This window comes from Zootoca vivipara, chromosome 8 (genome assembly GCF_965207765.1).
Source record: "Zootoca vivipara chromosome 8, rZooViv2.hap1.1, whole genome shotgun sequence".
NCBI lineage: Eukaryota > Metazoa > Chordata > Lepidosauria > Squamata > Lacertidae > Zootoca > Zootoca vivipara.
Window position 1 is genome coordinate 64,574,458 of NC_142591.1, and position 26,693 is coordinate 64,601,150.

Below are 26,693 nucleotides of genomic sequence, written 5' to 3' on the forward strand. Positions count from 1 at the left end.
GTGTTGGGTTCTTCTGTTAGCAAAAGAAAGTGGGATGCAGTGGGTGGGGATTATTATTGAATTGAATTTGTATACCACCTTTCATCCGTAGACCTCATGGCAGCTCACAGCATAAAAATGCAATATAAAAGCACTTAAATACTTAAGGAAAGCAAGAGCAGAAACAAAAACAAAGAAGTAATTAAATTCATCCAAGGATCACAGGGTGGTTTACGATATAAAAACACAAAAAATACATAGTGTGGTAACAAACAAAACCAATACCCTCCTGCCTTTGCCTAATCTGGACTTGACAGGTGCTGGCTTTAATTTGTTTAAGTGAAGCTTTTTAATTTTTTTAAAGATAGCAATGCATTGCAAGAGGTTGGACTGGATGATCCTCTGGGTCACTTCCAACACTACAATTCTGTGATTCCATGATTCTATGTGAGCTCCTATGGACCCTTTTCAGATTGGGAAATGTAGGCAGCCTGGAGGCAGCAAGGTTTTGGAGAAAGGTTTAATAGAAGGGGAGCGAGGAGGCACACCACCTATGGCAACCAAAATTCTGAAGAAATTCTAAAGCACCTGGATAATGAGTCAGAAAAGGAGAAGTCTCTTGTTCAGGGAAAGGTAACTTTTTGAGAAACGGGGGGCCAGGTTTCAACATATCACTAGTTTGAAGGCTGTCTGGTCCAAGTCCAGTTTATAGATAAATAATAAAAAAGAAGAGAGAGCAAGGGTCTTGGGTAGATAGCAGCTGGACAGAAGACTAAGCAGGCAACCAGCCCCCTGGTCACAGTCTCTCTTGCTATGGTGAGATGTATTTATATTTGAATTATGGTGGTTATTGTTACATGTGTATAGACATATACATGTAAATAGACATATGCAAGTTTTATGCAAGTCTGCCTTTAGAGTGATGTGTTTCCTTTATTTGAATTACAGCAATTTCTACATGCCTGTGGGTGATTAGCTTTCCCTGTTTCGCAATGTGTAAGTAGCACCGTAGCAAAACACAAATGAGCAGAAATGTCATTCTGCCAAGTTAGAGAGGTGGCCGTGCAGCTGTTGGCAGCGGGTTGATGGCAAGCCTAATTCTCCCCTGGGTTGCATGGCAGGCATTGGGTCCCCAGGAGCTACCCAAAGACGCCTATGATGCTGGCCCTACCAGAGCATCTTGATTTTCATTTCCCGTTCTGTATCCTTTTGTGGGGGGACATCTATGGGTAGCACCTGTTCAGATCCCCCCCTCTCTTTTTAAATGCTATGAGCCATGACAGGTAGACGAAGGCTCCATGTTCAGAGTCAGTATAGCGATGAAGATCAGGTGTTTGCTGGGACAAGCGGTGGTGGAAATCTGTTTGCTTTTGCGCTCTGCTTTTAATTTTCCTGGAAGCATTTGGCTTGCCAGTTTTGAAAACAGAATGCTGGACCAGATGGCTCTTTGGTCCATCTTAGCTCTTCATATGTTGCTTCTCTCTCTCTCTCTCTCTCTCTCTCTCTCTCTCTTGAGGTTGTGGATGAACTCGCAGGACTTGTCCTTACGGAGCAAACGGAACTGTGTGTGTGTGTGGGGGGGATGTACTCTCTGACCTTGAGACAACTGCTATGCTGGCGATCTGAATCAAATTGTCAGCTGTTGACACAGTATTATCCGTGTTGCATTCAATCAGAGTGCACTGCTTCCAGCCATCCCACCCCACTTCCCTCTTTCCAGCCTTGGCCTAGTTCATGGGTGGCCGGTGCAGTTGCCTCCAGATGTTGCTGGGCTCCAACTCCCATCAGTCCCAGCCAGCATGGCCAATAGTTGGGGATGATAGGTATTGCAGTCCAGCCGCATCTGGAAGGCACCACTCTGGCCTAGTTAAAGCCCTTCTGCAGGCCTGTGTATAAAGCCTGGCTAGGGAGCTGTGGGTGACTCTGTTAATAGCCCAGTTAAACTACAGACACTAGATAACACAGCATCTAGCTCAAAGGCCATCAAACTAGAGAAATGGTTGTGAACACCACCACTACCCTGGAGGGCCCCTTAATGTAAGGGTTAACCTTACACGCACAAAATGATTTAAAAAATTTTATTTATCAGTTTTTTGACCATTTTTGAAGTCACTGTAAGCAGATATAAAATTGAACCCAAGCTTTAGAGTCACATATATACAACATTATATAGGGTCATCAAACACACAAGGAAGCTTTTTTTAGCTGCAGTAACAGTATAGACGCTGCTAGAGGACAATGTTTTGCTACCTCTCCTGTAGGTTCTTTTCCCAGCATGTCCGGCAGGGTCTGCTGGCTGAGTGTTGAGGTCCCAAAAAGGGGCTTTTACCTTGCGCAGGTGTGACATTTGTATACCCTATGTTGCTAAGAACACTCCCCGTTGTGGAATGTGGTGTTGTGTCCAAATTTGATATGAAATATATATAGAATTGTTAATACAATTTTATGAAATGGGAAAACGGCATACAAAAAAATTAAAAACGGTTTGTGCGTAACCTTTTAAAATATTTCAATGGAATACACCTCATTTTAGTCATTAATAGGCAAAAGTTCATCCATTTGTGCTACAGGAAATAATTTTTGAGGGGAAAAAATGAAAAAGTCACCACCCTATTGTCCACTCACAACAATTAGGGGTTGGGGGGGGAATTAACTCTCCCCAGGTGCAATGCACACCACAAAATTGTCCCCAAAATTAGACTCAGTGGGGGGAACTCTTTTGCTGTAGCCTTCTATCTGTCAAGTTTAATTTCAGTGAGGCGATGGGGTCCTTCAGGTGATAACAGAGGCTGCTGCAGGTTAATGTGTGCCCGCGGGCACTGCATTGGTGACCCTTGAATTAGCTACCCCCTTTCACCATTCTGGTGGCACAATCTTTCCTGTACAGCTATGTGTTTGTGTTTTGCCCATTCGTTTCTATACAGCATACCCTTCAAGTGTCCCGATTTTCCCAGGACACCCCAGAATTGCAGAAGCCTTACTGGCTTTTGATTTGATCCCGGAATGTCCCATTTCCCCCCTCCAGCGCCACGGCCACCAAACCCGGGGAGGAGGATAATCCCATGCTTGCAGTGGAGCTGTGCTCTCGCTTCAGACCTCTGTCTCTTGCGAGAGTGCAGCACCAAAAGACACGCGTCCCAATTTCAGCAGAGGAGTGTTGGAGGGTATGATACAGCTTAGGCAGAAAGTAAGCAATACTTCCAGTGGATTGTGTCCTGTAGTCCAGTGGTCCTCAACCTTGGGCCTCCAGATGTTTTGAGACTACAATTCCCATCATCCCTGACCACTGGTCCTGCTAGCTAGGGATCATGGGAGTTGTAGGCCAAAAACATCTGGAGGCCCAAGGTTGAGGACCACTGCTGTAGTCCATTAAAGAGGGGTAAAAATCACAAAACATACAAAAGAAAGTCCCTCCAACCTGTGCAATTTCAAAGCACTTAAAAAATAATAATCCATGGACTAATTAGCAGTCCGCCCCTGCACGGAACAACTTGATGCTGAGAATATTCTTTGTAGAATGAAGTTCAATTTTGCATCTGGGATTAGTTCTTTAAAGATAAGTCTGCTTTATTCTTATGACAATTATAATTAGCTCTTAATAAGGGTTATGAAGTTTTTTTAAAAAACTGAAACGGGGACTGGGTTTTAACTTTTTTTGGCAGAAAAGTGTTCCGGTGTGAGGTCCTATTGTTACAAAGCCTCTTAAATGTCAATTTAGATACATCTATAGGTTTCTTTTATCTCTCCCCTACCATTCAACGCATAAGAGTGTAATATTTAGCATTCTAACTGCAGCTTGGTTAATTTTAAAAGGAGCGGATAATGGTTTTAAAATTAACCAATGATATGCATCCTGCATCTTAATTCTTTGCCTTGCTTTTGTCTGTTAGGAAAAGACCCTTAGAAGCATTTCAAAGACTTCTAGATCCCAACAGTTCTTACTTGTCAGTTTACTTAAATAATAATACTGACACATTAATATTGAGAGAGGATTGAGAATGCAGAGGGCATAACTGAATGTGAAGCTTTAAAAGAAGAGGTTGCAGAGGAGAGACTGGCTGCCCTTACTCAACTTGATCTGAAATGTTTCTGGAGAAATGGATTACCCTCAAGAGTAGTGCCACCTGGAACCTTGGCATACAACATGGCACCTGCTTCTAAGACTCCATCCACCAGGGGGCAGAGCTTAGTGGTAAAGGGTTCGAGCTCATGCACTGATGGCCAGAGCCAATGAGTGAAGGTGCAAAGCTCTTCCACTTGTGGATGGAACCCATAGAAAAATCTGTGTCAAGGTGCACTGCTTTCTCATGTGCTAAAAGTTGCTGGCCATCAAACAATACATCCATACAGGATACTCTCTAGACACAATGCTGCATTCCATTGGTGGTCCTTTAAGCTGAACTAAAATGAGTGTTGGTGTCTTCAATTGTTCTCTTGTAGTTTTAAAGACGACCACCCACCAACTGGCCTTACCTTTCTGCAACTTCACAACTTTCACTTCGCAACTTTCGCACGCTCCCAAACTGGAGCAGCCCTTGAACAGCTTTATGACTGCCTGTTATCTCCCCCCTCCCCCTCTCTCCCTCCTACAGATTGACCCATAAAATTTAGAGCGAAAAATGAAGCTTCTGTATTTAATAGCTCTCATTTGCCTGTTTCCTCAAAGCGAAGAGAATCCATTAAGCAGTGACAATGCTGGCCCTCGGAGATCATTCAAAGACATTAAGAGGGAAATAGCGGGCTATTCAGAGGTTGCTAAGAAGATTATCGAACTTGCGGTCCATGGCAAGGCTCAGAACAGATCCTATGAAAGGCTCGCATTCTTTGTGGATGCTTTTGGGCCGAGAATGAGTGGTTCCAGAAATCTAGAACTAGCTATCCAGTATATGCACAAAGTCTTGAAGGAAGATGGCCTGGAAAATGTCCACCTGGAGCCGGCAAAAATCCCTCACTGGGAAAGGGGGGAAGAATCAGCAATGATGATGGAACCACGGAACCACAGCATTGCCCTTTTAGGGCTTGGCGGCAGCATTGGGACACCTCCAGAAGGTAACGGCTGAGTTTACTGAATTATTTTAGGGTATATGTACACTTCCCCACCAAGCGAGAGAGAACAAATCAATAAAATAACAAAATTAAAATCCCAAGAGTTGAAATGCATTAAAACAGCATCAAAACAGCAACAGAATCTTGCGGGAAACATCAGTCGTAAGAAACACCTTTGTTAGAGTCAAAGAAGAATTTTTTTCTCTTTCCACAGTCAAAAATAAGTAATTGCAGTGAGGCTTCTGTTTGCTGCATATCTCACTAATGAGCAATGGAGGAATCGATTTCAGTTTTCCATTTTTTCCAGTCTTAAATTCAGTTTCCAATATTTCTGCATCATCTGCATTTTAGTGTATGTTTCCCCTAATCTAGACATTTTTGTATACAACTTCGGCCAACATTGACATTTTCCCAAGCAGTTTCCCCGAAAGTTCATTTTCGTATGTTCTCTTCATTAATATAGCTTATACACACTTTACTCCTAATATACACAATTTTTTGTGCACACAAAACTTGGAGAGAGAAGCATGAATTTTGAAGGATGGGTGTGTTTCTGTTTGCATATTGTTTTAGGAGGTGTGGATTTGGTAGGTTTGCATTAAAGTGGATGCAAACTACATCCACTCAGATGCTACATCCATCAGAGTGGATGTAGCAACCGAGTAATTTCGTTGTTTCCGCAAGGGGACAATGACAATAAAGATATATTATCTTAAAATGCAAACTGAAATAAACTCCCCTTCCTATCACAAATGTATTGCTGCTCTTTGCCTGGTGTGTCAAAATGATCTTTTGCATAATCAGTTGCATATTTGGAAGTCACTGTGAACACCTTGGTGTTCTCCTCCCCCATCGTTCTGCCCGGACACTGAGGTCCAGCTCCGAGGGCCTTCTGGCGGTTCCCTCGCTACGAGAAGCCAAGTTACAGGGAACCAGGCAGAGGGCCTTCTCGGTAGTGGCGCCCACCCTGTGGAATGCCCTCCCACCAGAGGTCAAAGAGAACAACAACTACCAGACCTTTAGAAGGCATCTCAAGGCAGCCCTGTTTAGGGAAGCTTTTAATGTTTGATGGATTTCTGTATTTTAATATTTTGTTGGAAGCCGCCCAGAGTGGCTGGGGGAACCCGGCCAGATGGGTGGGGTATAAATAATAATAATAATAATAATAATAATAATAATAATAATATATTGGTGTGGAAAACATGAAGTGGGTGTTTGTGTTTTTTAGGGCTTTCTGTGAATGTACATTGGGCTATGGAATATTTGAGGCGTTTTTCTTACCAGTTGACCCTCATCATATCATATTCCCCAGCCCCCTGGTGACTAACCATTCCCCCACTCCACCCCTGCTTTGAATGGGGAGCACATCATGGAAAACGTAGCCCTGGAAAGAACTAAAAAGTTAGAAAAGAAAGCATTTTCCTTGATACTCATTGGCGTCCTCCCATCTTAGTGGAAACTTCTACAGGTATCGGAGCCAATTCCAACAAAATGATTTTCCTCTAATGGAAGAATACTTGTGGAACTTTGTCAGGCTGCAAAATCCACATATTTTTCTGGCGAGATCTGTGAGCAGTAGCAGACCTGAGTTAATTCCCTGCTCTCAGATCTCTCTTGCAGAATCCACTTGGACTTGGCATCCTGATGTAGTGTTGGAACCTTGCCTCAGTCATGGCTGTTAATCTGCAACCCTAAGCAGATCCTGCAGGAAGTAAGTCTCCGCAAATCTACTGGGATGTTCTTCTGAGCAAACCTGCTGTGGATAGAGCTACCTGGAGCCTTCGCTACCACAGGGCACCAGAAAAAAGTAGCTTGCCAAAGGGCCAAATTAGATGAGATGGTAAATGTGTTTACCATGTCTTAGTTGTTATTTAAACAGTGGGGGGAGGAATAAGCACCATGATGCCTGGGAAGAGAGATTTAATCCCACCCACCCATCCCAGTTCTGCAGTTAGTGATGTAAGAAGGCGTCATTTACTGTAGTGTCCTGTGGTGCCCACATGCACCACTGCTTCCATTCCACTGCAGTTCATCTTTGCCAAAAATGATGCTGTTTGTATCTATCTATGCTATCCGCACTCCTATCATCGTAGGAGTGCTCTTGCAAACTCACTTGACTCTCCCTGATTTTTAAAATGTAATTTTTTTAAAAAAAATTGAGGGGACATGTTTCCTATGTTTTCTGTTCTTTTAAAACTCAGCATAGCATTTTTTAAAAATCAACTTTGGGCAATTCTATGGAGCTTGCACAGGCTGGGGGGGGGAGGCAGTATCTCGAGGCCTCCCTAGCAGGTGACATCTTCCATTAATGCAGCAAGGAGCTGTCAGGAATAGCTCCTGTTCTTCCTCGCCTTGATGAACAATCATGAGCACATGTTATTATGTTTTCATCACTTGATGCGGTGTGAGCACTGGGATGAATTACCTGGTGCCAATTCTTCTCATCTGTTACCGAAGCTTATATGTCATGTAGATTGCAGTGCCTGCCAGCACAGACCTCAATCCCCCCCCTTTCTTTTCCTACTGCAAAATGAAAATCTGCAGATCCCTGGCTTCATTTCCACCGGCTCTTTGGATGATCCTGTCACTGAGGCATTTCTTAGGTACATGGCTGCCCTCTTCATTAGATGCCAAGCAAAACAGCAGTAGATTTCTCACTCAGTACTCAAGATTTGGCATGCTTGGCACTTGGCGGGGGGGCAGTTTGGGGAGTGGGAGTCTGGAAGCCCAGACAGCCTGCCAAGTTAGACTTTTCTCACCTTTCTTATCTATTCCTGGAATCAAACTTCAAGGTCTGCCCACAACCTTTCTTAATTTATTTCCCCCCTAGTTGTAGGCAGAAGCAGCATATTTTCGATGTGTAATGAATTTTCAATAGGAAACCAGTTTTGTGTGACATGGTTTGAGCTGCAGTCCGGTGGGCGTCTGCACTGCTATTTTTCTAGAAAAAGAGATTCTGGAACTCACCACGAATGCCTCCCTTTTTCTCTTAGCATGGCAATGGCACCCACTGAGAGCTGCCGGAACTGAGTTCCGGTGAGTTCCCCCTGAAGAAAATGCCCTGGACATTTGGTATGTATCGCTGCCCACGTCACAGTATCTGCCCGCAGTTATTTCAGTCCTGCCTGGATTGGATTTCAACCCTCTTGCCCACATGCAGCACCCCTCCAGCATCTTCCTCTATTTGGCTTAAAGGTACCCCTGACCATTAGGTTCAGTCACGGACGACTCTGGGGTTGCGGCACTCATCTCGCATTATTGGCCGAGGGAGCCGGCGTTTGTCCGCAGACAGTTTCCGGGTCATGTGGCCAGCATGACTAAGTCGCTTCTGGCGAACCAGAGCAGCGCACAGAAATGCCGTTTACCTTCCTGCCGGAGCGGTACCTATTTATCTACTTGCACTTTGAAGTGCTTTCGAACTGCTAGGTTGGCAGGAGCTGGGACCGAACAACGGGAGCTCACCCCGTCACGGGGATTCGAACCGCTGACCTTCTGATCGGCAAGCCCAAACCACAGTGCCACCCACGTCCCTCTATTTGGATTAAAAACAAAACAAAACTGAATAGAGGGCAACTGGACAGCATCAGCACACCAGCGGCACTGAACTTCCTGCTTCCTTGTTGTTTATAAGCTTGTCCTTTGGTTTTGCATCAGATTAAACGCAGTGGAGGCAACTAAAGGAGCTCTGAGGGATAGGGATGCTTGCGGATTTAATTCAGTCCGTGTTTCTATGTGAACCCAACCAGGTTTGCACTTCCTGGGCTGGTTCACAGAGTGGCATGTGAAGAGCTCCCAAAGGATCTCTGCCGACTGGGTGAATGGGCATTAAAATGACGAATGTGATTCAGTGTGAGCAAATGTATAGTGGTTCAAATATGGGCAAAACATTAATAATAATAAACTTCGCATAGAATTGTAGAGTTGGAAGGGACTCCAAGGGTCATCTAGTCCAAACCCCTGCAATGCAGGAATACCTTGATGAAGATGTCAACCTAGTGTGTGGCAGATGTGGGGGGGGAGGGGGGAGGCAAATTCCATGTTAGAAAAAGAATGGAAAATAACATTGCCCATATTGGAGAGATTTATGGCATGCAGTTCTGGTCGCCTCACCTGAAAAAGGAGTTGTGAGGAAAAGTTACAATGTTTGGAGATTTTTAGTTTACAAAAAAGTCGAGTAAGTGGGGTGTATGGAATGTGCATAGATATTTCTGTCTCTCATAATCGTAGAACCCATAGGTATCCGATGAAGCAGAATCTTGGAAGATTCCTGACAGACAAAAGAATGCACTTCACACTGCATTGTTAACCTGCAGGACTTGCTGCTACAAGATGACGACTGACTTGGATGGCTTTGAAAGGGGTTTCGACAAGATCAAGGAAGATCGGTGTCTACTAAGAGATGGCTGTGCACTACAGTGGTACCTCTACTTACGAATAACTCTACTTACGAATGTTTCTACTTACGAATGGAGCTCCGTCCGCCATCTTGGATGCTGTTTAGATAGGATTTTTTCTACTTACGAATTTTTTCTCCCAATGCATTCCTATGGGATTCGACTTACAAATTTTTCTACTTACAAATGTGCGTTTGGAACGCATTAAATTCATAAGTGGAGGTACGACTGTACTTCCAGCATCAGAGGGAAGGCACTGAATGCCAGTTACTGGGGGTGGGGTGGGGTCAAATGAGAAGATTGCTGTTGTACTCATGTCCTGCTTGTGGGATTCCCATTGGCCACTGCGAGGACAGGATGCTGGGCTAGATGGCCTTTTGTCTTGATCCAGTAGATCTCATGATACCTTTTTATGCCACATCAAAGCCATCCAAGTTGGTCGCCATCTTGCAGTAGCAAATCCTGCAGGTTAACTCATCACATGTTGAAGGGGTGTTTCTATCGGAGCTTCGGATATTACGTCTTTATGTAGCAGCCAGGAAACGGGCAGTGGTTTGCTGTGGAAACCTCCTTTGGTGCAAGCATCTAGATAAGACTACAGTGGAACCTATACTTACAACCATAACCCGTTCCGGAGGTCAGCTCATAACTAGAAACGTACATAAGTAGAGGCACACTTTTCCATAGAAAGTAATGGAAAAGTGAATTGATCCATTCTAGACGATAAAAACACCCCCTAAAACAGCAATTTAACACAGATTTTACTGCCTAACGAGACCATAGATCCATAAAATGAAGGCAATAATCAATGTAAAGGTAAAGGGACCCCTGACCATTAGGTCCAGTTGTGACCGACTCTGGGGTTGTGGCGCTCATCTCGTGTTATTGGCCGAGGGAGCCGGTGTACAGCTTCCGGGTCATGTGGCCAGCATGACAAACGCTGTTTACCTTCCCGCTGTAGCGGTACCTATTTATCTACTTGCACTTTGACGTGCTTTCGAACTGCTACCGGTAGGTTGGCAGGAGCTGGGCCCGAGCAACGGGAGCTCACCCCGTCGCAGGGATTCGAACCGCTGACCTTCTGATCGGCAAGCCCTAGGCCAGGCATCCCCAAACTGCGGCCCTCCAGATGTTTTGGCCTACAACTCCCATGATCCCTAGCTAACAAGACCAGTGGTTGGTTTAACCTACAGCACCACCTGCGTCCCTAATAACCAATGTACTGTACTATAAAATAAATAAGACAGTTTCCCCTTACGTGCACTGAGGGTGGGTGGGCTTACCTGGCTACAAGCTGGGGGTGGGGCAAGAGTCAGTCAAGAGCTGATTCACTTTGGCCAGGGTCACTTTTTTTCTTGCCAGGCCAGGTTCTTCTCTGGACTTCCTCGGTGGGGTTTGGGGCTGCAGCTTCGGGGGTGGGATGGGGGTCCTCTCCCCGGCGGCGGAGGCCCCAGCGCTGCTCTGCAGCCGCCCGGGCGAGCTCTGGGCAGCTGGCAAGGCCTCCGTTCATATCTAGAGGAAAGTTCATAGGTCGAAGCACCTATTGAAAGTCGTAACTAGACTCGTACGTAAGTAGAGCCTACGCAAGTTGAGGTTCCACTGTAATTACAATTTACAGTTACAAATTGAAGAACAGAAAGGAGACTCTAGTGCTTTTTCATTCTTTCCATTGGCCTTGGCACAAACCAAGTGTGTGTGTGTAGGGGGGGGGTTGACGTTTGTTTCAGCATTTAGCTTTTACTGACGTGTTTTGCGGCTTCTAGGTGAAATGCACAGTGGTGGAATTCCAGGCATCCATTACGACTTCTATATTTAGCAGCCGAGCCTTGCTCTTGTTGTTGAACAGTTCCCACTTACTTCTGTAACTCGTTTGCAAGATTGGATCTCGAGCATTGTGGTCATCTTGCGAACGATTTTGTAAAAGCCATGAAACATGGTTCCCAAATGTACGCTCAGTGAAAATATATGTAGGATGAGCACACGCAAAAACCATCCCATCTGGATACCACTGTTACACTGTTATTTGTTCTCTCAGGCAAGGCCACAGGGTAGGCAGAGAGGAAATGTTTATCCTGGGTGTTTTTTGTTTTGTTTTTACTTTTTGCTTAAGAGTTTATTTGTACTAGAAATTCAGAAACTGTAGATCTTTGGGGTTTTTGTTTTTTTTAAAGAGAAGAAGCAAAGCCTACTGAGAGGAATTACTGCAGGCTGGCCACTGAATTTGCGTTTTTATAAATCACTTTCACATCCACCCTTGGGTTAAAAAATATCTGTGTGTGAAAAACATTGGTTTCATTTCAAAGAGGACTTCAATTTCCTAGAAGATTCTGCCCTTTATAATAATTCATGTTACTCAGCAACCAAGCAAAACAATGGTCAGATCGTATCAATACTTTGAAGCTGTGGTGTGTGTTTAAAATGGAAATAATTGAAGCCCTGCAAATCTATATGCCTGACAGGAGACATAATGCCATTGTCCCTTTCTTGTTTTATTTTATTGAATTCTAGCGTATTGCAGGAACGATAAAAGGCACACATGTGTTATCTTGGAAATATGGGAGTGTTACTGTGCTGGGAACTGCTATTCCCTAAGGCATGTGGGTCAGCTTCCCCTCTGTCATATGGCTGGCCATCCCAGGTTAAGACTCTTCTAATGCAGCCACCTTTCCTCTTACTTAGAAATGTACAATGCAGGTTGTACACATTGCTGTCATCTGGCATCTCCATGCCCAGGGCCTGTCCTACCATTAAGCAGGGTGAGGCCGTCGTCTCAGGCAGCTTATTTGGGAGTCGCTTCCAGACCACTTGTTTATTGCGCATGTGTCTTGATTGGTTTGCAAAAGGTATGCAGGGAGGTTAGACACTAAGTGTTGACTCTGATTTAGGGGGCTTTGATTATGTTTCATCAACAAATGTCGTCCCATACTTCTCAGTGTGTTTCCCTATCACTCTCCTTATCACAACAAGTCTAGTTTTTTGGGGAGGAACTGGGTTTGTTGTGCAAGAGCTCCAAATCAACTTGAATTGCACAAACTGAATCCCATTTGGAAGAGCCTTGGGTGACATGAAAGAGGAGCAAATTGTTAGGCATTTAACTTATTATTACCATAATAATACGGTAAAGGTAAAGGTCCCTTTACTTTTACCTTTACCATAAGGGGAAGAAGAGATGGCTGTGCCATTTTCTACCTATGGTGCCAAAAATGTGGCTAGTCTTGGGTACTATGTGCCTTGACATGTGGGGACGGGGGCACTATTTCCTGCTTCATCTCAGTTAGCGAAGTGTCTGGCTCTGCCCCACTCCCATGGGAGCTGCCTCAAGATGGGGGTTTTTGGTGCCATTATGGGCTGAAGAGTAGAAGACAGAACAGATCTGACCCATGAGCCAACAGTGCACTTATGCAAGAACATAAGAGAAGCCTGCTGGATCAGGCCAATGGCTCATCTAGTCCCGCATCCTGCCAGTGGAATGTGCAGGGTGTGTACCAAAGCTTGTCCTGGTACCTTGTGTCCCAACTTGATTAATGGGAAGTAGGGATGGTAGAGAAATTTGGCCCAGTTCACATTTTAATGAAAACCTACTTTGAGACCCACGGACCCAGGTGGCGCTGTGGTTAAACCACTGAGCCTAGGGCTTGCTGATCAGAAGGTCAGCGGTTCGAATCCCTGTGACGGGGTGAGCTCCCGTTGCTTGGTCCCAGCTCCTGCCAACCTAGCAGTTCGAAAGCATGTCAAAATGCAAGTAGATAAATAGGAACCGCTACAGCGGGAAGGTAAACGGCGTTTCCATGTGCTGTTCTGGTTTGCCAGAAGTGGCTTTGTCATGCTGGCCACATGACCTGGAAGCTATACGCCGGCTCCCTCGGCCAATAATGCGAGATGAGCGCGCAACCCCAGAGTCGGTCACGACTGGACCTAATGGTCAGGGGTCCCTTTACCTTTACCTTACTTTGAGAAACAGTACACGTCTGAAATGCAGCTGTCCTTCAAAATTTGCACGCAGTTCTTCAACCAAAAAATGTGTACAAAAATGCATATAGCTGGGTGTGGGTGTGTGCATATAAATACATATATTAGTGAAAATAATATACCCAAAAGCATTTGGTTAAGGGAAAGTTGCTTGCAAAAATGTGTGTCGTAGGAGGAATCTGCACTAAAATGCTGATGGATTGTCATAGCAATGTTCCTTTTAATATAAAAATTGCAAACAGATGCAATAATGTAGAGAACTTACAACTGGAATATGAGAACCTGAGGGAAACGGGACAGATATGGCCCTCCCTGGTAGGAGGAGGTGCCATTTAGATTTCTAAGGCACTGAAATGTCTTTGGGCAGGCCTGTCTCCATAACTGTCCCAATTTTTCATTTTCAGGCATTACGGCTGAGGTCTTAGTGGTGACTTCCTTTGACGACCTGCACAAAAAAGCTCAGGAAGCCCATGGAAAGATCATTGTTTACAACCAGCAGTTTGTCAGTTACGGTGAAACAGTCCAGTACAGAGTTCAAGGAGCAGTGGAAGCAGCTAAAGTGGGAGCAAAGGCATCTCTTATCAAGTCTATTACTCCGTTTTCCATCCATAGGTAAGGGCTTGTTGCTTGGTGCAAATCAGATTTCACCTCTTCTTTCATCTGGGGGCAGGGCAAGATGATCCTGTGGCAAGATCTGCTGGGATGAGCAGCTGAGGATGCAGTGGATCTCTGGCAGCAGGCTGATTCGTAGCTCAGCTGGCATTAATCCTCAACCCCAGGTCAGCTAAAGAGACGCTGATGTAACTTGCTCATCCTGGCTCAGCTAGCTGAGCAAAAGCTGGTGCGATTTCCCAAAACGGAGCATCCTGGGGGTGTAGAGGGGGCAGGACTAGAAAGAGTAGACTTAGACTGGATTCGTGACCTGGAAACCTGGCATAGAACACTGTTTTAAAGGTTTGTTTTCCCTCTGCCAGGTGTAGGCAGAGCAGCAGCAGCAGTAGCTCCTCTCCTGAATGGTGTTTGGATCAGGTGTAACTTGATGCCTACTTAGCTTGCACTGGCCTGCTTCATGTACACAGGATCACTCCCTTAGTGTTTCAGATTGCCTCCATGCTCTGAGCCAGGCTTGCTCCCAATAAAGGATATTTGGAATGGAACCATTTACTGTATATTATATTGTTGTTCTACTAGTAGTTCAGGTTTGGAATTTGACCTCCAAAGACTCTCGATAGCTGGAGCCCCAGGCGTTATTCGTGAAATTCCTGGCTATGTGATGAGACTGTTGAACGTCATCCTTTTAAACATATTTAGCACAAGTTATGGCTTGTGCTTGCCACCCAGCAGTTTGAAAGCATGCCAGAAAGTGCAAGTAGATAAATAGGTACTGCTCCGGTGGGAAGGTAAACAGTGTTTCCGTGTGCTGCTCTGGTGTTGCTAGAAGCAGCTTAGCCATGCTGGCCACATGACCCGGAAAAACTGTCTGCGGACAAATGTCTGCTCCCTCGGCCAGTGAAGCGAGATGAGTGCCACAACCCCAGAGTTGTCTCCAACTGGACTTAACTGTCAGGGCTCCTTTACCTTTACCTTGTGGTACATTGTTGAGACAGTAGAGCATGAGACTCTTAATCTCAGGGTCGTGGGTTTGAGCCCCACTTTGGGCAAAAGATTCCTTTTAAAAAATATTTTATTTCCAGTTTTCAAAATAACATTTTTACTTTTGTAAATACATATCCAATCCAAATTTGCCTTTAGATGACCCCCCCTGGTTTTGATTTCCCCCTTTTTATTCTCCTTGCCTATGATTATATTTCTCTAATTAATTTCAACTTCTTTTCTCTTCCTAATTCTGTTACTAGTTCATAAATGTTACATCAAACCTGCTAATGTTTTAAGTTTTCCCCTTCTTGATTGAATTTTTCCTCATCTTGGTGCCTGATCTTCACCATTTCGGCATAGTCTATCATCTTAGTCATCCATTCTTCTTTCATTGGGACATTCTCTTCTATCCATTTCTGGGCAAGTAACAAAAACAGTCTCTTTCGCTTCCTTGGCACTTCTTCTCCTATTTTTGTTGTTTAGTCGTTTAGTCGTGTCTGACTCTTACTCCTAGTAAAAAGGCCTCTAGTTTTTTTAAAAAACAAATGTACTCTTAAACATTTTTAAAATTTCATTGTATATCATTTCCCAGAAGCCCTTTATTTTTTTTACACGTCCACCACATATCAAAAAATGTACCTTCTTTTTCCTTACATTTCCAGCATAGTTTAGAATAATTTTTATACATCTTAGCAAGCATTACTGGAGTCAAATACCATCGTTTCCGAGCACAATTCAAAGTGTTGGTGTTGACCTTTAAAGTCCTAAATGGCCTCGGTCCAGTATACCTGAAGGAGCGTCTCCACCCCCATCGTTCTGCCCGGACACTGAGGTCCAGCTCCGAGGGCCTTCTGGCGGTTCCCTCACTGCGAGAAGCCAAGTTGCAGGGAACCAGGCAGAGGGTCTTCTTGGTAGTGGCACCCGCCCTGTGGAACGCCCTCCCACCAGATGTCAAAGAGAAAAACAACTACCCGACTTTTAGAAGACATCTGAAGACAGCCCTGTTTAGGGAAGCTTTTAATGTTTAACAGACCATTGTATTTTAATATTTTGTTGGAAGCCGCACAGAGTGGTTGGGGAAACCCAGCCAGATGGGCGGGCTATAAATAATATATTATTATTATTATTATTATTATTATTATTATTATTATTATTATTGGTACAACATTTTCATATTATTTTCTTTTAGTGAACTACAGGCTGTGAATTTTAAATTCTCTTCTCCACAGCTTCCCCCCTGATTCAAGTGGTTTATTGTAACCTATGTCTTGGGGCAAAAGATTCCTGCATTGCAGGGGGTTGGACTACACGACCCTCACGGTCCCTTCCAACTCTATCATTCTATGACTAACTTTTGCTTTGGAGTAAAACCAGTGACCCCAATAGCATTGAGAGGAGAAGCAGTCCAAATCAAATGGAAACCATTGGAGAAAGGGGTGGGTAAAATGAAGGTCTGCCCAACTTACCATATTTTTCCGTGTATATTTCGACCCCTATTTTTTAAGCTCCAAATTAAGAAATACAGCAGTACCTCTGGTTACGAACTTAATTCGTTCTGGAGGTCCGTTCTGAACCTGAAACTGTTCTTAACCTGAGGTGCGCTTTCACTAATGGGGCCTCCCGCTGCTGCCGCACCAATGCCGCACAATTTCTGTTCTCATCCTGGGGCAAAGTTCTTAACCTGAGGTACTACTTCTGGGTTGGCGGAGTCTGTAACCTGAAGTGTTTGTAACCCGAGGTACCACTGTAAATAATTGCAACATTCCATGTATAAGACGACCCCCAATTTTAAACTTAAAAAGGGGGGGGGAATATAGTCTTATACACTGAAAAATACAGTTTGTTCTTTAAAATGCCTGCTGGAACAGATGCTTCTCCATGCCTACAGATGCAAGGCTGGCTCAGTTTTACTGCCTGAAGTGAAGTAGCAAATACTGTATGTATTTATAAAAGTATATACCACCCTCTCATAAGATATCGGGGCATGAATGCGAAAGTACACACAAGTCAAGGTGCATAATGCCCAAGGGCAGCAGGTTATTGTAACACCAGAGGCAGAAAATCAAACAAGCCGGCTCTCACCCTAGCAGCGAAAATATATCAACAAGAAATCATAAAGGTCTTAAATTAGTTTTAGTTTCCATATGCTGTAATTATATTTGTTGGTAGAAACAGCGATATTATTCCTTATTAGCTATTCCTGAGTTGAGGTGTTTCTAGTGTTTAAATTTTTTATGATGTTTATTTCTCCTCAAAAAACTTTTTTTTTAATCACAAAGAAATGTTTGTTAAGGGACATTTCTGCTATCTCTGTTTTACAGAGCGGGGAGCTGAGAGGTAGTAATTTGCTGTAGGCCATCCCAGGGGCTGCAATTTGAATTCAAGTATTTTCAAGTAAAAGTCTGATGGTCAATGTGGTCTCTCCTGTTTGTTACTTGAAGAAATCACTTTCATTGTTCCCATATTCAACATTGCCTAGAATAAAAATTGTCGACTTTTTGCATACAGGTTCTGTGATATTAGGATATTTCCAAACATCCACCAAAATTCATCTTTATTGACTAAATCTAGGCATATGTGAAACTTCCTCTGAGAGGTTATTGACTCTCTCTTGGCTTCTCTCAAGAAATAACAAGCACATTCATTACAAATTTTGCTTTAGAGAAAACATTAGTGCTAACAGAAACAAGGACACATTTTGCTTTGTTTTGACTGTATGTTCCTTATATTTTTTCCAACCCAGGGGAGTCCATTTTTTGAGGCATCATCATGAAGACTGGCTCTATCATTAGGCAGTGGAGTGACTGCCTTGGGTAGAACATGCTAAAGGGTGGCATTGAGGGAGCAGAGACAGAGATCTTTGTGCCAGGGGACTGGCCCTGCATTCCACAAGCTACTTAGTGGAGGATGTTGACCCATTACCAGGGTTCAAGATTCAGTTGCCACTCCAGTTGGCTTGGGGAGGGCATATTGTCTTTCACCTCAGGCAGAACATTTGGCAAATGTAAGGTGTACTTCGGCCTTTTCACTGTAAAGTGAAGAAATGAAGCAGTTGCTTATTCTCACCTCATAGCATATGAAAATTGAATCATGGCATTTCAGAAATGAGCTCTATCTAACATTTATGATATGCAAGTGGATTGTAAAAACAGTAGAAAACTAGTGAGGGTCTTTTGAGACTGCCTGTCTGCAGTTCTGGCTATTAAAACGGGCTGAGCTTTAGACTGTTCGTCCTGATTTCTAAAAACCAGAAAATTGTGGGGGATTTTTTTGCAGAGAAACCGTTGTTTTTGTTGTTTATTCGTTTAGTCGTGTCCGACTTTTCGTGACCCCATGGACCATAGCATGCCAGGCACTCCTGTCTTCCACTGCCTTCCACAGTTTGGTCAGACTCATGTTGGTAGCTTCGAGAACACTGTCTAACCATCTCATCCTCTGTCGTCCCCTTCTCCTTGTGCCCTCCATCTTTCCCAACATCAGGGTCTTTTCCAGGGAGTCATCTCTTCTCATGAGGTCGCCAAAGTATTGGAGCCTCAGCTTCACGATCTGTCCTTCCAGGAAGCACTCAGGGCTGATTTCCTTCAGAATGGATAGGTTTGATCTTCTTGCAGTCCATGGGACTCTCAAGAGTCTCCTCCAGCACCATAATTCAAAAGCATCAATTCTTCGGCGACCAGCCTTCTTTATGGTCCAGCTCTCACTTCCATACATCACTACTGGGTAAACCATTGCTTTAACTATAGGGACCTTTGTTGGCAAAGTGATGTCTCTGCTTTTTAAGATGCTGTCTAGGTTTGTCATTGCTTTTCTCCCAAGAAGCAGGCATCTTTTAATTTCATGACTGCCGTCGCCATCTGCATTGATCACGGAACTCAAGAAAGTAAAATGTCTCACTGCCTCCATTTCTTCCCCTTCTATTTGCCAGGAGGTGATGAGACCAGTGGCCATGATCTTTGTTTTTTTGATGTTGAGCTTCAGACCATATTTTGCGCTCTCCTCTTTCACCCTCATTAAAAGGTTCTTTAATTCCTCCTCACTTTCTGCCATCAAGGTTGTGCCATCAGCATATCTGAGGTTGTTGATATTTCTGCCGGCAATCTTAATTTCGGCTTGGGATTCATCCAGTCCAGCCTTTCGCATGATAAATTCTGCATATAAGTTAAATAAGCAGGGAGACAATATACAGCCTTGTCGTACTCCTTTCCCAATTTTGAACCAATCAGTTATTCCATATCCAGTTCTAACTGTAGCTTCTTGTCCCACATAGAGATTTCTCAGGAGACAGATGAGGTGATCAGGCACTCTCATTTCTTTAAGAACTTGCCATAGTTTGCTGTGGTCGACACAGTCAAATGCTTTTGCGTAGTCAATGAAGCAGAAGTAGACGTTTTTCTGGAACTCTCTAGCTTTCTCCATAATCCAACGCATGTTTGTAATTTGTTCTCTGGTTCCTCTGCCCCTTCGAAATCCAGCTTGCACTTCTGGGAGTTCTTGGTCCACATACTGCTGAAGCCTGCCTTGTAGAATTTTAAGCATAACCTTGCTAGTGTGTGAAATGAGGGAAAGTGTAGACTATACTGAGAAAGAAAAAAACAGGACTAAAAGAAAAAGTCTGCTATTATGAGTCTGCTATTATTGGTCTGTCTGTCTGTCCATCCTGGTAGTGTCTACTATAACTGGCAGTGCCCCTCCAAGTTCTTTTGGCAGAATGTGTGTGTGTGTGTGTGTCAAAAGTTTACAAATTTAATACACAACACTTATTTTCCAATTAATATTAATTTATCATTTAACTTCCCCTCCACCCCTCCATGTTTTCCCCATATTTTCTAATATTGCTGCATATTATAATTACCATATACCCCATCCTTTCTGCTTATTCCAAGATACATGTTTTACTGCAGTTCTTCATTCAAATCCTATTTGCATTTTTACATGTTTACAATAGCACTTTAGATATTCTACAAAAAAGTAGAATATGGGATCTTAGTTACAGGTAGGTAGCTGTGTTGGTCTGGCGTAGTCGAAACAAAATAAAAAACAAATTCCTTCCTGTAGCACCTTAGAGACCAACTAAGTTTGTTATTGGTATGAGTTTTCATGTGCATGCACACTTCTTCAGATACTACACACATGAAAGCTCATACCAATAACAAACTTAGTTGGTCTCTAAGTTGCTACTGGAAGGAATCTTTTTATGGGATCTTATACATGCAAAGCCTGTGCTCTGTCTTTTATGGGACTTCTCAGAGAAGAGTAGCTGTGGTAGCCATCTTTAAAAAGCAGCCATGCTTGATGGGTCTGTGGCTTTTTCTTCTAGAGCATTTGGTCATAGTAGAGAAAAGTTGCAAGACTAGTTCATACCACGGCTGCATTCACAAGGCCTATTAATTCCATCTCCCCAACATTACCCTGTTAATTTCACATTGTGAAATCCAAAAATCTAGCAGAATATAGTGGTTGTTTAGTGCTCATTTCCATGTTAATCACTTTCAGAAAAATATGCATTTGCAACCCCATTAACCCAGAAAATTGCAGGAACAAAGTGGTGAAATTTAGGGCGGCCTACTTCCATACAGTTCTTTCCTGCCATTCTCATGGGTCAATCATGAGGGAAAGGGTGAGGAAGTACAGAGCTGGCTCACCCATGAGGCAAGGCGAGGTGACCACCTCAGGCGGCAGAATCCACAGGGGCAGAGGATCTGGCCTTCAATGCATCTGCTTCTGCTGGGACAACAACAACTGTGGTGTGTGTTGTGACGTGGGGTTTGTGATTTCAGCTCTCTTGACACAACATGCTGGAGACAGTTCTCTAGTAACAGCTCTTTATTAAAGTGAACAAGACTGAAGACTGAGGAGAGGAAAGCTACATTTATAGGGACAGGGGACTAGCTAGGAAGGGATACATTTTGGAGGGAACAATATCAAGCAATCACAGTGCTGCCTTTTGGAGGAAACCAATAAGACAGTGGATCCAAATACAGCAGCTTAAATGAACCAATAGTAGCTGTACTCTCTGGAACCAAAAGGCAGTTACTTTATCCTAATGCAAATACAGACAATAATAATACAGATATAAAATCCTTTGACTCAATACACAACACCCCTCCCCCCCTAGTGAGCACAGCAGACGTAATCCCTCAGGTACTGTGGGGTCCTACAACTTCTACCTGATCTCCTGACAACAGGTGTTGCAGGTTCTGGATTGGGTGTTACCTGTGGTGGAGGGGCTGCTATAGGGGTTTCGTCAGGAACAGATGGAGTCCCAGACATCTCAGGGTCCCCGACCTGTACCTCGTCATCCTGAGGACTAGCAGACCCTGGTTCATTTGCTGAAGCCCCTGGTGACTGCACCTCTGGGCCATCTTCACTCTGGTCTCGCAGCTGTGCGTCATTAGCCAGGGATGAATTATCCTCAGTCTGTAAATTCTCTGCATCTGACTCCTCCCTGCTGAGCGCCCGGCGCCTCAGCTGATCTATATGTCTCTTCCAAACTTGCCCATTTTCCAAGGTCACATAATAGGACACAGGTCCACTAGCCCGGGTGATCACACCGGCCACCCACCGCGGACCACGTGAATAGTTCCTCACCCAGACCAGATCTTCAGGGGCGAGATACCTTGTTGTGTCAGTCTCAGCCTGGGGGGTTGCTCTTGAATTACGGTTTGGCATTTTATCTGGGTGGACATAATCCAGCACCGTTACCAGTCTTCTACCTAAGAGCAGCTCGGCTGGCGACTTGCCCGTCGCAGTACACGGCGTCGCATGCTGCAAAAATAACATTCGCGCAATGCGAGCCGACCAGTTACCCTCCATTAAGCGCGCAATGGATTCTTTGGCTGTTCTTACCATGCGCTCAGCCTGCCCATTGGAGGATGGGTGAAAGGGCGCGGATGTGACCCCTCTTATAAAGTTATCAGCCAAGAATGCCCTGAATTCTTGGGATACAAAAGCTGCCCCATTATCTGATACAATGGTCTCAGGTAACCCGTGGGTAGCAAACAGCTGCCTCAACACCTTGATTACGGCAGCTGATGCCATGCTAGGGACCATCGCCACTTCTAACCATTTGGAATATGCATCAACGATAACCAAAAAGACCTTCCCTTGGAATGGCCCAGCAAAATCTATGTGCAGCCGGCTCCAGGGAGTCCTGGACTGCTCCCACCAGTGGACTGGTGCTCTGGCCACTTCTGGCCGCACCTCTTGGCATGCCTTGCATGTTCGTACCCATTGTTCTATGTTCTGGTCCATTCCAGGCCACCACACATAACATCGGGCTAGCGACTTCATCCTGACCATTCCCGGGTGTCCCATGTGAAGCGTCTCAAGAACCCTGTTTCTCAGTGGTGCTGGGATGATCACCCTATCTCCCCATAGGAGACAACCCTTATGCATGGACAATTCGTGCTGCCTTGTCGCATAAGGCCTGAATTTTTCTTCATGCGGACCACCTGGCCACCCCCTCCCCACCCAAGTGAGCACACGGGAGAGAACAGCATCTTTCCTAGTTTTCTCAGCTATATCCGTAGCTGTTACAGGAGCCCCCGGAAGTGTTTCTAGCATCATAATGTGCTCCGCCGGAGCAGGATCCTCATTGCTCCCGCCAGGAAGGGGCAATCGACTCAGCGCATCAGCATGGCACAACTGTTTCCCCGGCACATGGGTCAAGGTGTACTGGAACCCATTCAGGAATATTGACCAACGCAACATTCTGGGGGAGAGAATTTGTGGCGTTTGTTTGTTTGGGTTGAACAACCCTAACAGTGGTTTGTGGTCCGTTTCAATGGAGAAATGGCGACCGTACAAATAATCATAGAACCTTTTGATTCCGGACACAATAGCCAGTGCCTCTTTATCAATTTGAGCATAGTTGCGCTCCGTGGGCGACAACGTACGGGAATAGAAAGAGATGGGCTTTTCCGACCCATCCGGTTCCCTATGACTCAGCACAGCCCCCAGACCGTATTGAGAGGCATCACATGCCAGGACCAGCGGCTTTGACTCATCATAATGAGCAAGGACGCTCCTGCTACTCAGCATTCCTCGCAAGGAGTCAAAAGCCTTCTGCTGCTCCCGCCCCCATCGCCACACATTCTTTTTCTGCAATAGTCTATGTAATGGTTCAGCTACCGAAGCTTTCTGGGGTAAGAACGAATGATAAAAGTTAATAAGTCCCAGGAATGACTGCAACTCCGTCTTGTTCTGTGGTCGTGGTGCCTCGATGATGGCCTTAATCTTAGCATCTGTGGGGTGGATGCCTGATGCATCAATTTTAAACCCCAAGAAATCCACAGTTGGCACCCCAAAACTGCATTTTTCTTTTTTCAGTTGCAACCCCACCTCCTTGAACTTGAGCAACACTGCACGGACACGCGCAACCAGTTCCTGTGGGTCTTTTCCAGCAATCAAAACGTCATCAAAAAATGGCAAGACCCCCGGCAGACCTCTTAACAGGCGTTCCATGAGCCCTTGAAAAATCCCTGGGGCCACACAAACTCCGAACTGTAATCTGTTAACTCTGAACGCCCCTTTATGTGTGACAATAGTCTGTGCTTCCGCTGATTGTGGGGTTACTGGCAGCTGTTGGTAAGCTTGTGCCAGGTCAATTTTGGCGAACACCTTGCCCCCAGCCAGTTTAGCCAACAGATGTGATACAACTGGAATGGGGTATGAGTTTCCCCTGAGTGCCTTATTGATAGTACATTTGTAATCTGCACATATCCTGACTTCCCCATTTGCTTTAAGGGGCGTGACGATTGGAGTCTCCCACTTAGCAGAGTCCACGGGTGAGAGAACTCCCTGCTTGACCAATTTATCCAGCTCTGCCTCGATCTTGGGTTGCAGTGCAAATGGCACTCGCCTTGGTTTGAGTCAGATTGGGGCCACACCGGGGTCCAACTCGAAGTCAACTGGGGGCCCTTTATAACAACCCAGTTTTCCATTAAAGAGACCAGCAAATTCCTTGCATAATGCCTCGCTCATCTCAGGGCAGGTTTGGATTGAATTAAGCCCTGAGATACTCAGTCTCAGGGCGGGGAACCAGTCAGTGCCCAGGAGACTGGGGCGACTGCCCTTCGCAATCACCAGTTTGAGTACAGCCTGTTTGTCCCGGAACTGTACTCTCACGGCACACATTCCCATAACATGGATGCGGCCTGCTGAGTACGACTGCAAGGTTGCCGGGAAGGGCTCCAGAGGGGGCAACTTACCCCTGGGGAAGAATGTCTTCGCGGTCTGGTCCGACACGATGGTGAATGCAGATCCGGAGTCCACCTCCATGTCGCACTGCTGACCCTCAATCTTCACCTTGACGTGTGCCTTGCCTTGCGCTGGAAACTGCACGGCCCTCCCGTTGATCTCCGTTACGTAGTGGCAGTCCTTTAGAAAACGAGTTGCTGTGGGCGGTCTGCGATGCTCCAGTCTAGGTGCTCCTGTTGCTCCCGACGCCGCCGATCTACAGACCCTGGCGATGTGACCCGTCTTTCCGCACGTCCGGCACATAGCATCCCTGAAACGACAACTCTTCCGCTCATGGTTTCCGCCACAACCTGGGCAACTGCCTCGGCGATCTTTGTGCACTGTGCAGGCCTGACGCACCAACTCGACCCCACGGACTGGGCTCTGGCTCGGAGTAGCCTCTAGCTCGTCCATGGCATGCGCAACTTCTATCTGTGGCTTAGTGGCCTTGCGACTGGCATCAAGCTCCTCTCTTTCATAATTCTCCGTGGCGGTGGCCTCCTTCAAGGCTGAAGCAAGGGTAACCTCTTCTTTAGCCACGATGCGTCTTCTGGCTTTCTTGCTGCTCAGACCACCAATAAACCGATCCAGGAGAGTCTCTTCCAGATTTTGGAAGCCGCAGTGCTGAGCGAGCTTCCGGAGTTCAGCCAGAAATGTGGATACAGACTCCCCAGCATGCTGCTGCCTCTTATGGAACTCCATCCGCCGGGCCATCTTGGTCTCAGTAGGCGCCAAGTGGCTTGTTAGGCAGGCAAGAATATCTTTGAGAGATGTCTCACTCAGCTTCGCTGGAGCAAGTAATGCCTTGGCCAGCTTGAAGGTCTCGGGCCCACAGTAGCTCAGGAATGTGGCCCTTCTTTTGCTGGCATCGGTGATCCCTTGAGCCACTGCAAAGAACTCGAAGCGTTCGACGTAGTCTTCCCATGTGTGGGGCTCTGATGGCTGGAAGGGCTCCAATACCCTTGGACTCTCCATTGTCCTAGCGGGCAGGGTCGTCTTCTCAGCTGGCCAGTGAGTCTTGTTCTAAGCTGCAATCCGGACTCTGAGGCAGGGCTGTGTTTAACCGCTCCTCAGCATTCCGGATCCCACCTTCGTCGCCAGTTGTTGTGACGTGGGGTTTGTGATTTCAGCTCTCTTGACATAACATGCTGGAGACAGTTCTCTAGTAACAGCTCTTTATTAAAGTGAACAAGACTGAAGACTGAGGAGAGGAAAGCTACATTTATAGGGACAGGGGACTAGCTAGGAAGGGATACATTTTGGAGGGAACAATATCAAGCAATCACAGTGCTGCCTTTTGGAGGAAACCAATAAGACAGTGGATCCAAATACAGCAGCTTAAATGAACCAATAGTAGCTGTACTCTCTGGAACCAAAAGGCAGTTACTTTATCCTAATGCAAATACAGACAATAATAATACAGATATAAAATCCTTTGACTCAATACACAACAGTGTGCTCCTTGGAGTCTGGATTTGCCTTCTTCTCAGCAGTCCCCCCAACCATGCCCCTTCTACAGCGGCCTCTTGGTGAATAGGAGACGCTGTTGTTTTCCTCCCAACCCGGGGGAGGAAGTGGCTCTCTGGGATCCTCTGGGCTCTGTACTTGTCTGGCATGACTCGGAGCACACACATACCCATAAAGGCCTTTGATTCTCTCCTTGTTCCTTCCCTCACCCCTTGTTCCTAACGTCAGCAAGGAAGGACGAGGGAACTAATGTTGGTTGAACAGCCCTGGACTGTTCACATGTGGTACACATCAAACATCCAAGCGGAATGCTTGGGAACCCTCAAAGGTGGGCGTTGAGCATCAACGTAACCCTTGAAAGGTCCAACACCAGGCATCCTTCACTTGCAAGTTCATCCTCTGTCTTCCCTCAAGCCCCTAGACTGATTTGGGATGGAGGTCCCAAGTGATAAAGCTACAGTTCTCAGCCTGGTTGTCTCGCCAGTCCTCTGCGTTATACATGATTTTCTAACAAAAAAAAAAAGGCCAAATGCACTGCTTGAAGAAATATAGTCATGCTGTGTGAAAGAGCAGCTGGAATCAAATGAGCACATTGGGAGCTGTAAAGAGAATGATGAAACCCAAACCTTGTTCACAAAAAGTGGTTAAAGGATGTGTTCTATTTAATAATGGATCATGAATAATGAACACAAATGAAACAGAACTCTTGAATTAAAACAAAAACAAAGGCAAGTCCTTTGGTTTACAAAAAGCAGTTAAGGCTCTTGCACATTTATTCATGCACCAAAAAGCAAGGGCATTTTTCATGATGTAAGCAGTATTGTATTGTTACCGTGTATAACCTAGGCTGCTTCCACACTAGAAATTTATTGTGGAATAGACACACTTTGTTCACTCACTTTCTCTGGCGTATCTGCATGACCTTGTGAACACAGCAACCTGTTCCTATGTTTTCCTGTTCATTTCCTTCTCCCACACCCCAAGTTCAGAAAATTGACTTCAAAA

General features: G+C 45.2%; 1 protein-coding gene across 4 annotated transcripts in view; it reads left to right on the top strand.

The window, feature by feature from the left end:
* CPQ (carboxypeptidase Q) overlaps positions 1-26,693 on the top strand; it is a 183,501-nt gene that overhangs the window by 21,256 nt on the left and 135,552 nt on the right. For 2 of the 4 annotated variants that reach the window (XM_088675731.1, XM_088675732.1), the window contains exons 2-3: positions 4,572-5,028; positions 13,793-14,000. In XM_088675731.1, coding sequence (XP_088531857.1) covers positions 4,599-5,028; positions 13,793-14,000 — 638 coding nt within the window. In that variant the 5' untranslated portion in view covers positions 4,572-4,598. Of the gene's footprint in view, positions 1-528; positions 796-932; positions 976-4,571; positions 5,029-13,792; positions 14,001-26,693 lie in introns of those variants that run through there. The other 2 variants (XM_035125207.3, XM_088675733.1) reach the window with 2 other exon arrangements.